Source organism: Emys orbicularis, chromosome 1, assembly GCF_028017835.1.
Source record: "Emys orbicularis isolate rEmyOrb1 chromosome 1, rEmyOrb1.hap1, whole genome shotgun sequence".
Classification (NCBI taxonomy): Eukaryota; Metazoa; Chordata; order Testudines; family Emydidae; genus Emys; species Emys orbicularis.
In genome coordinates, this window is record NC_088683.1 from 154,690,702 (window position 1) to 154,707,360 (window position 16,659).

Genomic DNA, 16,659 nt, shown 5'->3' on the forward strand with positions numbered 1-16,659 from the left:
ATCTACAGATTTGGCCATTTTCCTTCTACCCTCCAATCCTGAGCTTATCTGGCTGTCTTTTGACACCTTTTACCATGTCAGGTTTTTTTTTTTTCTTCAGTGTTTTTCTTGCCTGGGGGAGTTCAGTGAGGTGTGGGTTCTCCTTTGCCTACTTCTGTGCAGGTTCCCATAAAATAACAATAGGAGGCAGGGAGAATGAGATATTTCATGATTTAGGACAGCAAGAATGAGCATGGCCTACATTCCGGACCTTTGGCTTAATTACCTTAAGAAAAGTCTTAACTTCTGGGACAAATATATTTTCATTGTGGATTTTTTTAAGCTTAAATATAATATGCATTAGGTATATATTTTAATATTGTGGTACATTATGAGAATTTCATTAATACTGAAGTGATAAGATTTTTGTAATCAGCTAACATTGTCCCAGAATTCCCAGTTGGTCATATGTTTCTGTGCAGCTTTCTCACAGAAAAAAGGGTGAATGGATGAATGGCAAGGATTTTCTCCCATAATTTAGGTCTAAAAATTATACATTGTATTTGGAACCCTGAAGTGAGATGGGACAATTCCATTTTTAGGGGGGTGTCAAGTACCTATTTGTAGTTATCATTATCCTACAGATACTGAAAATGAATTATGGAGGCTCAAGGGAAAAGAGTGGGGGGAGGCACATAGGACAGTGTGGGTGGGCTGTAGTTGTGGATGCTGGCACTTTTGAAGGAATATGGCAGAGGGATTCTGGCTAAGAGGAGGGAGTTGCAAACAGGCTGTGGTGGTTGTTGTCATGAAGATTTGCCAGTGGGTTGTCCTTGTGAATCCAAATATTGGCAAACTACAAGTCCTTGTGTGCATTTGGATTTGTATCTATGCCTACCCTAATGATAACAGTTTCTTCTGATACCTTGATTGTTGTATAGAGAAGCTTTTTAAACATTTCCTTTTTCCTCTCTTCCCAGAATTCAGAGGTGTCCGTTTTTGAAGTCAATATTCGCTTCATTGGTGGTCTTCTAGCAGCATATTACCTTTCAGGACAGGAGGTAAGGAAACCATAAGGAAGTGTGGAAATTAGTAGTCTATCAAATGAAAGCTGCACAGTTGGAAGGTTTGAAGTTGTTGGCTTCACAGTATTTTTTTGAGCTAATATAATAAGTAGGATGGGCTGTGTTACCCAACTCTACAGGGATCATGGAATCTTCATCTAAAGCTGATTACTGTACAGTATCTCTAGGCTAACTGAGGACCCTTTACCAGGACTTTGAAGCAGCCTGTGCCTTCTCCAGTTTGCTCTTTTTATCAAGGTTTTTTCAACTTCATTGTCAACAGAGTTGAACCTTCTTACACAAGTAGTCACCTCAACCCTAGTTATCTAATCATTAGACTCTAGTGCTTACAAATACCTTGTTTCAAGATGTTCCACCTCTCTCAAAAGAGAATTTTTCTCTGCTGCCACCTGTTCCCCAATGGACACAGGTCCTGAATGCAGAAACCCTTGACAGTTTTCTCAGGTATCTTTTGTGTAGGGAGCCATAACCCTGCTACAACAATAGGCTAAGATTGAGGCACACTGGATCAAACTCATCTCACAAATACAGTTCCCACGGAAGTCATTGTGAATTATGCCTGTTCTATATCCGGGCAACATTTAGACTTCTCTCTGTCCCCTCCTGCATGGGGATTGCTGGGAAAAACTTCTACTATATCCAGTTTTGGATTGGAAGGCCATCACCTCACCTTTATATAGCCTGCATGGTATCTTGAAATATAGGTTGGATATATGGGACAGTATTCTCAGAATTGATTCAGCTTTTTACCTCTAACTCACAGGTATAAAACTTGCCTCTGTCAGCAGTGGCTGAAAATTATTGCTGTCTGCTGACTGTTTGGGGGATTATATGCTGAATCTCATAGACTCATAGACTTTAAGGTCAGAAGGGACCATTATGATCATCTAGTCTGACCTCCCGCATGATGCAGGCCACAAAAGCTGACCCACCCACTCCTGGAATAATTCTCTACCTTCACTCAGCTGTTGAAGTCCCCAAATCATGATTTAAAGACTTCAAGTTGCAGAGCATCCTCCAACAAGCGACCCCTGCCCCATGCTGCGGAGGAAGGCAAAAAACCTCCAGGGCCTCTGCCAATCTACCCTGGAGGAAAATTCCTTCCCGACCCCAAATATGGCGATCAGCAGAACCCCGAGCATGCTCATTCTGGTTCTTTGTTTTTAAAACAATAAATTTAGTGCTGGTGAAAGATGCTGCACTGACACCCATGGAGAATAGAGGTGTTTGTTTAATCATGAAACAAAGTATTGGTTATGGCAGTTTAACTACCTCTAAGTCCTAGTCTACAGTAGGAAAATGTGCCATGTTAGAAAATGTATTAACTAACATGTTTTCTAACACGCTTTAACTAACAAGATTTTTCTCTTAGTTTGAACAAGGACAATTGTTGTATTTAAAGAGGTGTTAGCTGGTTGTGTTTAACCCAGCATATGGGTCAACCCACATTTCTAAACATAGCTTGTTCCTGTCTACACTGAGTGCTAAGTTGTTTAACACAGTATGTTACTTAAAAGATGTTAGCTAACACACTTTCATACAAGCTTGGTTTTCTGAGTGTAGACATGGGATGGTAGTCTCCATGGTGTATTTCAGTTTTTAGAGACTATGCTGATAATTGCTCACAGGAGGAAAAATTAGCATCAACTGTGCTTGTTTTTGTGGTGGAGGAACCTGATCATGGAGTACTGTGGAAATTAAAAGACTTTATACTACGATTATATCTGTTACCATCCCTTCTTCCAATCAGAGTTGTTCTACATTTACTCCTAGGTGTTACAAATGCAAATGTTGTACTATGGGAAAATAATAAAATAACATACTTGATTTACAGTGTCTTGTTTTAGCAGCTAGTTCCTTGGCTTAAAATTGTGCAGACTTGTATAATCCTTTGTTTAGTCACAAATTTTTATGAAGTACTTGTTTGGTGAACAATGACCTATAATCTTTCAGGTAGCGGTATCTGTCACATCTGGATGCCTCCCAGGCTTTCTTGGGGGAGATACATGCAGAGTTCTGCAGTATCTGTAGCTTGAGGAGAGAGGGTTTTTTCAGTGCATCAGGCCAAATTCACTTTTCTGCTCTATCCCCTTTGTGCTGGGAGGATGGATGATTTTATGGTTAAAGCACAGAACTGGGAGTATGGACAGCTGTATTCTCTTCCCAGCTATGCAGTAGATTCCCTGTATGATCTTGGGGAAATTATTCAAGGCCTCCATTTTCCCCACCTATAAAATGGAATTAATATGGATTATTCATAGATTTTAGGGCCATTATGACCATTTAGTCTGACCTGCATAATACACGATACAGAACTTCATCTCTTAATTATTCATGAAGCCCATAACCTCAGGTTGAGCATATTTTCATTAATGTTTGTAAGGCACAGTTACTATGGTGATAGTCATAATTGAAATGCCTAAATATAAATAAAATATTCAGCTGAACCTTCCCTGAAAGTTTGGACTTCCAGTTTACTAAAATGGATCTTCAGATATTTTATATTGGGATAATATTTGGATGGGGAGAGATGAGTCTGGGATTTGAATAGTGAACTCTTACATGGAAAACAAAGGACTGGGTCGTTCATGGCAGTATGAAAACTTCTAGACCTTGAAGAAAATCTTTCACACTGTATCCTAAGCTCTTTTGTATTATCCTGGGTAGCCTAGTTTTCTTTTGTTTTTACTTTATAGTTGTATTTTTATCATTTCATTAATTGACTCCTGTTTTAATTGTTATACATCAATTATATTGTACGAGTACTTTATTTCAGTGTGTTCATTTATGTTGACATCATTATTACCTAGAATTAGTTATGTAAAAGTGGTTATCCTTTTCTTTTTAAAATAACATTAATAAAATGACTTGAAAAAAATATTTGTACCTTTCTAGCATAAGAACAACAAAACGGTACAGATGTCTAGTCAAAATTGTCACATGCACATATCAGAACACGTTAAAGCACTGCATTTTACAAAGATTATTTACATGTTATAGGTTTATTACTACACTGAGATTGAATGTTCTTGCATTTTTGATCCATTTTCGAGGCAGACTCTTCAGTGATTGCAAAACCAGCATCATAATTACATGTTGAGGTTTTCTGGGTATGTTTGTGGAGCTTTTTCCTCTATCATAGAGTCTGACTCATTCTTCTCTGCTTTGAGAATCTCTCCCTTATGCTCACCATCATGTTGATTGATTGGTTCTTCTTTACATAGCATGGAGTCTGAGTTCTGTTCAACGTATATGTTGAAATCAGTCAATTCTTCTGTCACTACAATGGAGTTATCTAGCTGTTCTTCATTGAATGTGAAATTGATCCGTTTTTCTTCCCTTTCTTGTTGACACACTTGTGTATTTGAATCTCTTGGGGTATCTGGATAGCTGATCCCTGAGGAAGGACAAGATAAGTCCTCTGTAAAACCACTGCCTGTCCAAAAAATTGTGAGTTCTTTGCGCAGAAGAGCAACAACCAGGCTAGTGGTAAGCGTAAAGGGCACCAAGTAGAGGAGAGCTGGCTGACCTGTTTGCATTAATGCTGACACTACAAAGGTCACCAGGAGGCCATAGCTATAAGCTATGGTAGAAGCTACAAAATAGACTTTGGAGGAGTGCACCTGAACATCAAATCTGTGGCAGTAGGCTATCAGGAAACCAGGAATTACAATGTCACCAAGGCCAAGGATAGTAAAGGGGCTGTCATTAAAGGCTGATGCAGAGGATAATATTGGAACCTTCAACAAAAAAGGGATCTTTTCACGGCTGACAGAGTCAGATGGTCCGAGAGCTGCCACTTCCATTATGCTTTCCCCAGACTTGGTTAGAAAAGGAGTGATAAATACGAAAAACACATCATAGACCAAAAGAGCGGCTAGAAACAAACTGCAGTTCTTCAAGGTAGGCATGCGGATTGTTTTTAGAACATAAAGGCAGATAGAGATTCCTAAAAAGTCTTGCAGGACCCAGGCCCACTGATCCTCATTTCTGAAGATCATCCATGTGATAGTGATGGAGACAGAAAATCCTGCCAGGAACAATGTCCTAACTTGTGGACCATTGTGAAAATACGGTAAATGGAGTTTGTATTCTCCAAATGGGAGTTTGTTCACAGAGGGAGACAAACAACTGTAAAGTCCAATGGATGCATATAAGCTAAAAAATCCTATCATTATATTCACCAAGTTATCATAGAAGCAGTAGAGAGCAAGCAGCATGAAGGAGGACATTACTACACTTGCACAGATAAAGAGGACATCAGGGTCAATTGTTACATCATCAAAATCTTCTTCATTTTTGCATCTGCACTTCATGTATTGCTGCCTTTTCTTCTCTATGTTTCCTGCCCAGTAGCCTCCAGTGGTGACTGTGCCTACGGCAAGGATGAACATGATCCCCGTATTGTATCTCAAGAGCTTGCCCAAGTGTTTGAAGAATAAATAGATTATGTCCATGTCACTGAGCAGATTTACAGGAGTAATGCTCTCCTCACAGTGACCCCAGTTGTGGCCCAATCCACTGCCTCCTGTGAGGGATATTGGGGCATCTCCACCAAGGATTAATAGCACTTGTGTTCCATTTATTCTCTGGAGTCTGCCGTTCTCAAAGAAGTTGCAGTTACCCTTCCTCACTGAGGCGATTCTAGTGCTGAGTCCCCCACCATCACAATCCTCCTCGCCAAAGGAGGAAGGAAGACAACACAAGGTTGAGTAAGTTAGGTCCTGATGTGGCTGAAGCCATTTGGTTTTGCCACTCTTATCCTGCAGTGATTGCACCCAGTGAGAAGGGAAGAGGAAGCAGTAATCCCCTCCCTTCTCTGGAATGACTCTGATGACTCCAAAGTGCTGAGCAAGCACATGTGGAATAAGAAGCAGTAGGAGGCAGGACAGCAGCAGTGTCATCTTCTTTTCTGGGTTCTGCAGGTTGCCTTCTCTCACCACACTCCCTGTCACATAGAAAGCTTTTCTCCTTGTGGTGAGACATCCACTCCTCCACCTGTTACATAATAAACTGTGGCCCCATGGAGATGAGCCCCGCCCTCTGTCTGTTACATAGCAAACCCCTCCTCCTCCCAGTCTGGGAGAGTCTCCATCCTGTTATATGACAAGCCTGTCCCCTTCCCCATGGATACAAACCCCACCCTGTCTGTTACATTGCGAGCTCTGTAACCTCGCCCTGGAGACAAGTCCTGCTGTGCCTGTTATATTGCAAGTCTTACCATCTGCCCATGGAGACAAGTGCTGGCTTTTGCTATCACACAGCAAGCTCCTTCCTCTCCCCAAGCAGCCTAAGAGTTTTTATTTTTGAAAACTCATGGCGATCGGGGGAGGTCCCGGATGACTGGAAAAAGGCTAATGTAGTGCCCATCTTTAAAAAAGGGAAGAAGGAGGATCCGGGGAACTACAGGCCAGTCAGCCTGACCTCAGTCCCTGGAAAAATCATGGAGCAGGTCCTCAAGGAATCAATTATGAAACACTTAGAGGAGAGGAAAGTGATCAGGAACAGTCAGCATGGATTCACCAAGGGGAAGTCGTGCCTGACTAACCTAATTGCCTTCTATGATGAGATAACTGGCTCTGTGGATGAGGGGAAAGCAGTGGATGTGTTATTCCTTGACTTTAGCAAAGCTTTTAATATGGTCTCCCACAGTATTCTTGCTGCCAAGTTAAAGACGTATGGGCTGGATGAATGGACTGTAAGGTGGATAGAAAGCTGGCTATATCATCGGGCTCAACGGGTAGTGATCAATGGCTCCATGTCTAGTTGGCAGCCAGTTTCAAACGGAGTGCCCCAAGGGTCGGTCCTGGGGCCGGTTTTGTTTAATATCTTTATTAATGATCTGGAGGATGGTGTGGACTGCACTCTCAGCAAGTTTGCCGATGACACTAAACTAGGAGGCGTGGTAGATACACTAGAGGGTAGGGATCGGATACAGAGGGACCTAGACAAATTAGAGGATTGGGCCAAAAGAAACCTGATGAGGTTCAACAAGGACAAGTGCAGAGTCCTGCACTTAGGACGGAAGAATCCCATGCACAGCTACAGACTAGGGACCGAATGGCTAGGTAGCAGTTCTGCAGAAAAGGACCTAGGGGTCACAGTGGACGAGAAGCTGGATATGAGTCAACAGTGTGCTCTTGTTGCCAAGAAGGCTAACGGCATTTTGGGCTGTATAAGTAGGGGCATTGCCAGCAGATCGAGGGACGTGATCGTTCCCCTTTATTCGACATTGGTGAGGCCTCATCTGGAGTACTGTGTCCAGTTTTGGGCCCCACACTACAAGAAGGATGTGGAAAAATTGGAAAGAGTCCAGCGGAGGGCAACAAAAATGATTAGGGGTCTGGAGCACATGACTTATGAGGAGAGGCTGAGGGAACTGGGATTGTTTAGTCTCCAGAAGAGAAGAATGAGGGGGGATTTGATAGCAGCCTTCAACTACCTGAAGGGGGGTTCCAAAGAGGATGGAACTCGGCTGTTCTCAATGGTGGCAGATGACAGAACAAGGAGCAATGGTCTCAAGTTGCAGTGGGGGAGGTCTAGGTTGGATATTAGGAAACACTATTTCACTAGGAGGGTGGTGAAGCACTGGAATGCGTTACCTAGGGAGGTGGTGGAGTCTCCTTCCTTGGAGGTTTTTAAGGCCCGGCTTGACAAAGCCCTGGCTGGGATGATTTAGTTGGGAATTGGTCCTGCTTTGAGCAGGGGGTTGGACTAGATGACCTCCTGAGGTCCCTTCCAACCCTGATATTCTATGATTCTAAGAAGCCCTGCCCCTGCCTTCTTCTCATGTAGTTGTAGAGGCAGAGTGGCTAGTTCTTGTGGTTTTATCACCAATCTTGTGATTTCAGATTTTGTTTAAAATACTTCATAATTTCAGGAGCAACTGCCTTGTAAATAGGGTGACCAAATGTCCTGATTTTATAGGGACAGTCCCGATTTTTGGGTCTTTTTCTTATATAGGCTCCTATTACCCCCCACCCCCTGTCCCGATTTTTCACATTTGCTGTCTGGTCACCCTACTTGTACACATTTAACTTTAGTAAAGATTGCTGCCATCTGTCATTGTTTCCAGGATGTTTGCTTCTGGCTCCTCCTGTTTTGCATGTGATAAAACCTAAGAGGGAGAGTTATAGAGAGCATGAGAGGGAGGAGACATATTGGGAGAAAGAAAGCAGGGCAAGAGAGTATTTTGAGAGACTCAGGCATGGGAAAGTGGGGGACAAATAAAAAGTAGGTGGGTGACCAGGAAATTGAAGGAGCAGAAGAGAGGTGGTTAGCAGAACCTTAAGTTCCAAAAAGTGGTGTTACATGGGTTCCTTTTAATTGTTTCTCTGCAGAACTAGGTCAGACACCCAGATTTTACCCAAATGAGGGGCTGCTCAGGAGCCTCCTGACGGCACTAGACTGGCATAAACTTGAACAGATTTGTAATAAGAGAACTGTACTATTCATTGTGTATATTGTCTTTTGGGCTAGCATCAGTGTTGTGAGTGTTCACAAAATGTGTGGCAGTGACAACAGCCTTCCTGCGCAGACAGGGAGTGCATATATTACTCTAGACATAATACAGTAGTAGTTATTTCAGTGAGATCTAGGTGTCCCCCTTCATGAGATGCTAAATTAATTTAGCCTTGCACAAGGACCTCTGCCCCATCAGTAGCTTAGCCTTTAAAATTTGTATAGACTCACTGATTTGTCTTTGTGATCTCACCCTTTTTGCCAAGTAAAATCAGCAGGTTGTATATATCCCACTGGGTTAACTGACAGAATGACCGGGGGCCATTTGTCACAGTTTTGGGGTAATAGCATCTGTAACACCCTGCTCCGGGGCCCCCTCCAGGAGTGCCACATCAGGTCTCAGATTGTCAGCTGTCACCTCTCTCTAGGTGGGGACCCATATCCCACTCCCTTACACTGTGTAATATCCTCAGCAAGGCAATTTGTCTAAAGGCCAGCACCTGTCCATTGCTTTCCTTCTGAGGGCTGTGTACAACCCCTCCCCCTCCACAAATGTACCAAAACTGGTAATTGCAGAGTTAAGGTGATACTGCCCCACATCGCAACCACTCGTCTCCACCTCCGATTTGGAAGCTAGCAGCTTGTTGCATCATTCTTTTGGGAGTGGGGAATATTTTCCTTTGGTCACATGCGTGAACTGTAGAAAAGTAATTTAAGGATGTGCTGTAATTCATTATTAGACTCTTTAATTGTGATTGTGCAACCAGTAAGTAATGAGGGAAAGGCTCAGTGTGACCACTGTGATTTCTATCAACCAGTAGAAATTGCTCACTGTCAGTACTGTTATACGGACCATGTTGAGGATCCTGTTGGAATGTATGAATGGGAGTCCTGATTTGGAGAAATGGTGGGCACAGAGAAAGTGGCAGATTTTTGTTAGACATAGGTAAGGTGCTGTAATGTTCTTAGTTTCTCTTTCTATCCATACAAGAACAGAGTTAAATTTTGTGGTTGAACTGTGTGCCATGTCACCTTAACTCTACATTTCCTGTTGTTCTAGTATTTATGTGTGTGTGTAGGGGGGTTATTGTAACTCTAATTTTCTTTTAATGGATTACTTGGGAGAACCTTAATTCTGCATTTCCTGTTTTTCCAAGATTTGAATTTGGGGAATTAAAGTCTCATGTTTAGCATGAGTAGCTAAGGACACTTAACTGTACATTTAACAGTTTTTGTGTTTAAATTTTGTTATATTTTAAGCTTGTGGTATCATTTTTGTCATGAATAATGAACATTCAATTATATAGTCCATGCAGTGTTAATTCTGTCATTTTCTGCATATGCACTATGAGGTAGCCTTTACTTACATGATCACCAGGGGCGGCTCTAGGCACCAGCAAAGCAAGCATGTGCTTGGGGCAGCCCATTTGCAGGGGCGGCAGGGATCCAGCATGGGAGCTGAGAACCAACAGGGGGCCCTGGGAGCTGTAGTTCCTTGGTTAGCTCCCTGCCTATAGAGCCAGCCCTGGAGCAGGGAAAGAACTACATTTCCCAGCATTCTCTTGGCCACTACCAACAGGAAAGAGGGGGAGGGAGTGAGGAAGCTGAGCCCTCATGCTGCAGCCTGCTGTGAATGGAGAGCTGCACTGGGAAGGGCAGGGATACCATATTTTAACATTCAAAAAATAGGACACTCCACAGGGAAGGAGGGTAGCCCCACCCTGCCACCATCCACTCCGTCTGACTGCCCCCCACAGAATAGGGTTACCATACATCCTCTTTTTCCTGGACATGTCCGGCTTTTCGGCACTCAAACCCCCGTCTGGGGGGAATTGCCAAAAAGCCGAACATGTCCGGGAAAATGGCGGCTCTGCTCCTCCCCTGACTCTTCGGCTCTGTTTAAGAGCCGAGCTGCCCGAGTGCTATGGGGTTCAGGCAGCCCCCTTGCCTCTGGACCCCAGCCGCCGGCCGGGCACTTCCCCTCCCGGGCTCCGGCGGCGCAGGGTCCGGTAGCGCTGGGGCAGCTCGGCTCTGTTTAAGAGCCGAGCGCTACGGGCTTTGGGCAGCCCCCATACCTCCGGACCCTGCGCCGCCGGAGCCCGGGAGGGGAAGTGCCCGGCCGGCGGCTGGGGTCCAGAGGCAAGGGGGCTGCCTGAACCCCATAGCACTCGGGCAGCTCGGCTCTTAAACAGAGCCGAAGAGTCAGGGGAGGAGCAGAGCCTCCAGCCGCGGCTGCTCCGCTCCTCCCCGACTCTTCGGCTCTGTTTAAGAGCCGGGCTGCCCGAGCGCTATGGGCTTCAGGCAGCCCCCTTGCCTCCGGACCCCAGCCGCCGGGCGGGCACTTCCCCGCCCGGGCTCCGGCAGCGCAGGGTCCGGTAGCGCTGGGGCAGCTCGGCTCTGTTTAAGAGCCGAGCGCTACGGGCTTTGGGCAGCCCCCATACCTCCGGACCCTGCGCCGCCGGAGCCCGGGAGGGGAAGTGCCCGGCTGGGGGCGCAGGGTCCGGAGGCACGGGGGCTGCCCGAAGCCGGTAGCGCTCGGGCAGCCCGGCTCTTAAACAGAGCCGAAGAGTCAGGGAAGGAGCAGAGCCTCCAGCCGCGGCTGCTCCGCTCCTCCCCGACTCTTCGGCTCTGTTTAAGAGCCGGGCTGCCCGAGCGCTATGGGCTTGAGGCAGCCCCCTTGCCTCCAGACCCCAGCCGCCGGGGCGGGCACTTCCCCGCCCGGGCTCCGGCGGCGCAGGGTCCGGAGGCATGGGGGCTGCCCGAAGCCGGTAGCGCTCGGGCAGCCCGGCTCTTAAACAGAGCCGAAGAGTCAGCGGAGGAGCAGAGCCTCCGCGGCTCTGCTCCTCCCCTGACTCTTCGGCTCTGTTTAAGAGCCGGGCATGGGGGCTGCCCGAAGCCGGTAGCGCTCGGGCAGCCCGGCTCTTAAACAGAGCCGGGCTGCCCGAGCACTACCGGCTTCGGGCAGCCCCCATGCCTCCGGACCCTGCGCCGCCGGAGCCCAGGAGGGGAAGTGCCCGGCTGGGGGCGCAGGGTCCGGAGGCAAGGGGGCTGCCCGAAGCCCAAGCGCTACCGGCTTCACAGTTTGCCGGGCAGCCTCCAGACCCTGCGCCCCCGGCTGGGCGCTTCCCCTCCCGGGCTCCAGCTGCGCTGGGCAAGCGCCGGCCGGGGGCGCAGGGTCTGGGGGCTGCCCGGCAAACCGTGAAGCCGGTAGCGCTCGGGCAGCCCTTTCCCCGTGGCTGGGAGTGGGAGGGAGGAGGGGGCGGAGTTAGGGCGGGGAAGGGGCGGAGTTGGGGCGGGGCTGGGGTGGGGAAATGGGCGGGGCCAGGGCCCGTGGAGGGTCCTCTTTTTTTAATTAATAGATATGGTAACCCTACCACAGAAACCCCAACCCATGCAACCCCCCCTGCTCCCTGTCCCCTGATCACCCCCTCCCGGGACCCCTGCCCCTAACTGCCCCCCAGGACCCCACCCCCTATCTAAGCGCCGCTGCTCCTTGTCCCCTGATTGCCCCCTCCTGGGACTCCTGCCCCTAACTGCCCCTTGGGACCCCATCTAAGCCTCCCTTCTCCTTGTCCCCAACTGCCCCCTCCTGACACCCCCCCAACTTCCGCCCTAGGACCCCACACCCTACCTGTCCCCTGACAAACCCCCGGGACTCCCATGCCTATCCAACTGCTGCCCGTCCCCTGACTGCCCCCCCAAACCCCTGACCCATCTAACCCCCCTTCTCCCTGCCCCTGATTGCCCCCCCGAACCTCCAACCCATCCAACCCCCCAGCCCCCTTACCATGCCACTCAGACCAGCGTGTCTGGCTCCGCGCAGCACCAGACACACTGCTGCATACATGCTGCCGTGCTCCCCCGCAGAGCCACAGCCCCCCCCCCCCCCCCAGCACCTGCCTTCCAGATTTGAACACCTCAAAATTCAGGAGTGCTCAAGCTCAGTTTGGGCAGCTGTTACTTCATTTCTTCCAAATCAAATATACTGATCCACTGTAACTTGCTGTAGAAAAAGTAGGATAAAATTGAGCAAGAAATGCTTCCCAGTGGTTATTAGGACTGGAATTGCTATTTTCAACAGCCATTGCGTTTTTGTTTGTTTGTTTGTTTGTTTGTTTGTTTGTTTGTTTGTTTAAAAGGAAGACAGTGATATTACATTGGCAAATTCCCCATAGAAAGAAAGAGTGGAACAAAAGAATAATAAAGGCACCTCAACTTTTCCTCATTTATGTAGGACAGTCTTATAATATGCATCCAGATATCCTCCAATCACACAAGCTGAAAATGGTTCCACTTTACTGCAGTTCTGTAACCATATGGGAACCAATCCTGTCTGTGTTCTGTGCATATCTAAAATTCCTGCTGAATGACCTGCCGTGGGAGCGAGTTACCAGTGACCCAGGGCTGCAGTGGAAGAAGGGTGCAGGTGGGGGCGGGGAGAGAGCCCAGGGCTGGGGCAGCAGGGGGTATGGGTGGGGGGGGAGAGCCCAGGGCTGGGGCGGCAGGAGGGTGCGGCGAGGAGCCCAGGGCTGGGACGGGGGGCAGCCAAAATTTTTTTTGCCTGGGGCGGCAAAAAACCTAGAGCCGGCCCTGATGATCACATATTATTAAAACAACGAGAAGTCCGGTGGCACCTTAAAGACTAACAGATTTATTTGGGCATAAGCTTTTGTGGGTAAAAAACATCTGAAGAAGTGGGTTTTTTACTCACAAAAGCTTATGCCCAAATAAATCTGTTAGTCTTTAAGGTGCCACTGGGCTCCACCTTGTTTTTGTGGATACAGACTAACACGGCTACCCTTCTGATACTTGACAGATATTATTAGTTCCACAAGGTCCCCTATTTCATTCACTGCATAGGGTGGGCAATGCATGGTACCTCAGGTGCCAGTGCTCAAATGCTTACTTGATTTAGTGTTTCTTTTTTATTAATTCAATGTGTGGCTTCATGCCTTATTTACTGCACACAACCCAAACCCTTTATTCTTGGGTTTTTCTGTGGTGTTCATTAACATGGTATCTGAGCTCCTCATAAACATTAATGAAATTATCTCCACAACATCCCTGTGAGAAACGGAGATATTATCTCCATTTTACACATGGAGAACTGAGTTATGGACAGGTTTATGGACAAAATATTCAAAAGTGTCCATTAATTAGGGTGCCTCAATAGTTGGAGGCCTAACTTGACACACCTAGAGCCTGATTTTTCAGCTTTCAGTTGCTGCTGTGAGTGCTTAGTGTTTCTGAAAATCAAACCCTTAGTGTATGAAGTTTGGGTACCCAGAAAATAAAGAACACACAGTTAGTGGTAACCTCTGAAAATTCTGTTTTAATTGAATTGCCCAGCATCAAATAGGAAGTCTATAGTATAGCCAAGTACAGAACCTATGTCTCCTGGATTCCAATCAGTGACTTAACTGTAAAACCATTCTTTCTCTTCCTGCAGAGCTCTTCCTGCTGGAGTACACATTTCTTCAGTTTCAACTATTTGTTAGGCAGTCGAAGAATGCTGGCTATCAGGATTCTTGGGTTTTACTACCAGTTTTTGGAAGGGAGTAGTATCTAGTGAGCAGAGGAATTAGGACTCCTAGGTGATATTTATTTTTTAATGATACTTTTCCTTTACCTATAGCTGTTGGCCTCAGAGTGCTTTGTGACGATTGGTTATGCAAGAATAATCATATTTGCAGACAGCATAACAAAGCAAATAGATTTTGTCTATTATTCTTGAGAGACAATGTGGCTATATGGATGAGATTTTCACCTGCCATGTTAGAGATGTCAGTTTTATTCCAGCTACACATGTGTGACATGGTCCGCCCTCTGTTGTTCATTTGCGAGATGGGAGACTCTTCGCTTCTCCCTAAAGTAGGGGTAAATCTTCCTCAAGAAGGCAGCTTGTAAACTCCATAGAATTATAAGTAATAGTGGGCTAATGGGGCTAGATCCTCAGCAAGTGTAAATCTGTGGAGGCCCATTCAAGTCAAATGAATCTCCCCCATGGTCTCCTTGCTCCGAGTCTGGTGCTCCTTCACATAGACCAAAGGATATTTTGATATTGAAAGCAATGGTGGTGGTTCCATTTTGCCCATGTCTACTGTGGATGAGGGGCTCTCTCTAAAGCACTCTCAAGGGATGCAGTATCAGCTCTACTCTTGATTGCAGTTTCTCTGTCTGGTGAACTTTCTGTGGATCATTAGCAGGCAGTGATAACCCTCCTTATATCGCAGCAATCTGAAGATGATTAATTGGAGCAAATGTTCCAGAAAAGAACATCAAATCTCTTATTTTCTGTACTTGGGTGCTCCCAAAACCAATGAAGGGCATAATGCTGATCCAGTGGAGTTCACTGATGTGTGTTTGCCTGTACCCCGTGTACTTTTTAAGTTAAGAGTGAGCACATAAAGGTATAAGAACTTGCAAACAGAATGCCAATCAGTTATGGGAGATCCATAGTTCAGGAACCCCTCATTCAATTTGCATGAAACGTGATAGAAAACTTTTACATTTGCTCCAGAAGCACCTTCCTGATTTTCAACCCCGTAAGTCTTTATTTGCAGATTTTAGAGGGGAGTGAAAAATAGAGGGCTTATAATAGGAACTGGGCTACAGCCTTAATTAACTATGAAAAGTCTACTGGCTGCTCCATAACGAGGACAAATAACACTGCTCTACAGCCAAAATGCTTCTGAAATAAATGTAGTCAAACTACTAATTCTGGGTCACTGAGAACGAAAATGATGCTTAAAATTGTTGATTGGCTCTAGTTTTGAAGATATGCTATTGGGTCAGTATATACGACCCTTGACTTGGGAATGGCGGAGGATAAGTGAGTTATAAAGGGAAGGGATCTCAATTTAAACCAGAAATGACTAAAATACATCTTTGACTGGATCTATGAATAAATCTATGACTGGGTTTGGACAGTACTTGCTTTTTAGGCAAAACAATGAATGATGCAATCTGAAGCTGGTATTGCGTCATACATGATATGAATTGCATCATGTTATTCCTAGAAGTCATGGATGATGCAATCATAACGAAGCTTACATCACTCTGCTGAACAAATTGCCCTATATCAGCTCTAGAAATCATACAGTGTCGTGCTCTCTTATTTGTCAGTGTTTGATTTTGCAAAGGGACACATTTCTGTTTAGCCAAAGTGAGCAGAGATGCCTCGTACTTGTGTGAACAGTGCAGATAACTTCTGCTATGTTTGTGGTGAAGGGACTTTTGCATCACAAAAGCGCAGTATAACCACTATGGTTAAGAAAGCCTATCACCTTTATTTTGGCTGTAAAATTGGAGATCAGGACAAGAGGTGGGCCCCACACATATGCTGCAACACTTATGCAACAAAACTTCACCAGTGGTTGAACAGGAAAAGGAAATCTATGCCTTTTGCAGTGCCAATGATTTGGAGAGAGCCAACAGATCATACCAGCAATTGTTACTTCTGCATGGTGCCTCCAGTTGGGAAAGGTGTGTCAAAGAAGAAAAAGTGGACTGTGCATTATCCAAACATTCCATCAGCTATACGCCCAGTACCCCACGGAGAAGGACTGCCGGTTCCTGATGCACCAGAATCATTCTCACTTGAGTCAGACGAGGAAGAGGAAGAGGATGAAACTTCTGGTCCTGAACCATCAATGTCACAGGACCCACATTTTCTCCCATCCTCCTCCTCTGAACCACACCTCATAACACAAGGTGAACTGAATGACCTTGTCAGGGATTTGGAACTACCCAAGAGTAAGGCAGAGCTGTTGGGCTCCAGACTACAGCAGTGGAATCTCCTGGCAGGTGATGTTAGCGTTTCCATGTTCCGTGACCGTCAAAAGGATCTTGTCCCATTCTTCTTCATGGAAGGTGATCTTGTAGCCTGCAACAACATCGATGGTGTGATGGCAGCCCTCAACATGGTTCACGATCCAGATGAGTGGAGACTGTTCATTGATTCATCGAAGACGAGTCTTAAAGCTGTTTTACTGCATAATGGCAATGTTTTGCCATCAATTCCAGTTGGTCATGCAGTCCATATGAAGGAAACCTATGACAACATGAAACAACTTTTGAGGTGCATAAACTATGACCAACATCAGTGGCAACTTTGTGGCGATTTGAAGATTGT

At 46.0% G+C, this 16,659-nt stretch overlaps 2 protein-coding genes across 2 annotated transcripts in view; one reads left to right on the forward strand and one right to left on the reverse strand.

The window, feature by feature from the left end:
- Positions 1-16,659, forward strand: part of MAN1A2 (mannosidase alpha class 1A member 2) — a 333,986-nt gene that overhangs the window by 189,155 nt on the left and 128,172 nt on the right. The window contains exon 5 of the mRNA XM_065408870.1: positions 960-1,040. Within this exon, the coding sequence (XP_065264942.1) occupies positions 960-1,040 (81 nt within the window). The remainder of the gene's footprint in view (positions 1-959; positions 1,041-16,659) is intronic.
- Positions 4,154-5,968, reverse strand: LOC135895640 (signal peptide peptidase-like 2B). Its single transcript, XM_065423780.1, has one exon. It carries the CDS (start codon positions 5,966-5,968, stop codon positions 4,154-4,156), a length of 1,815 nt encoding a protein of 604 aa, XP_065279852.1.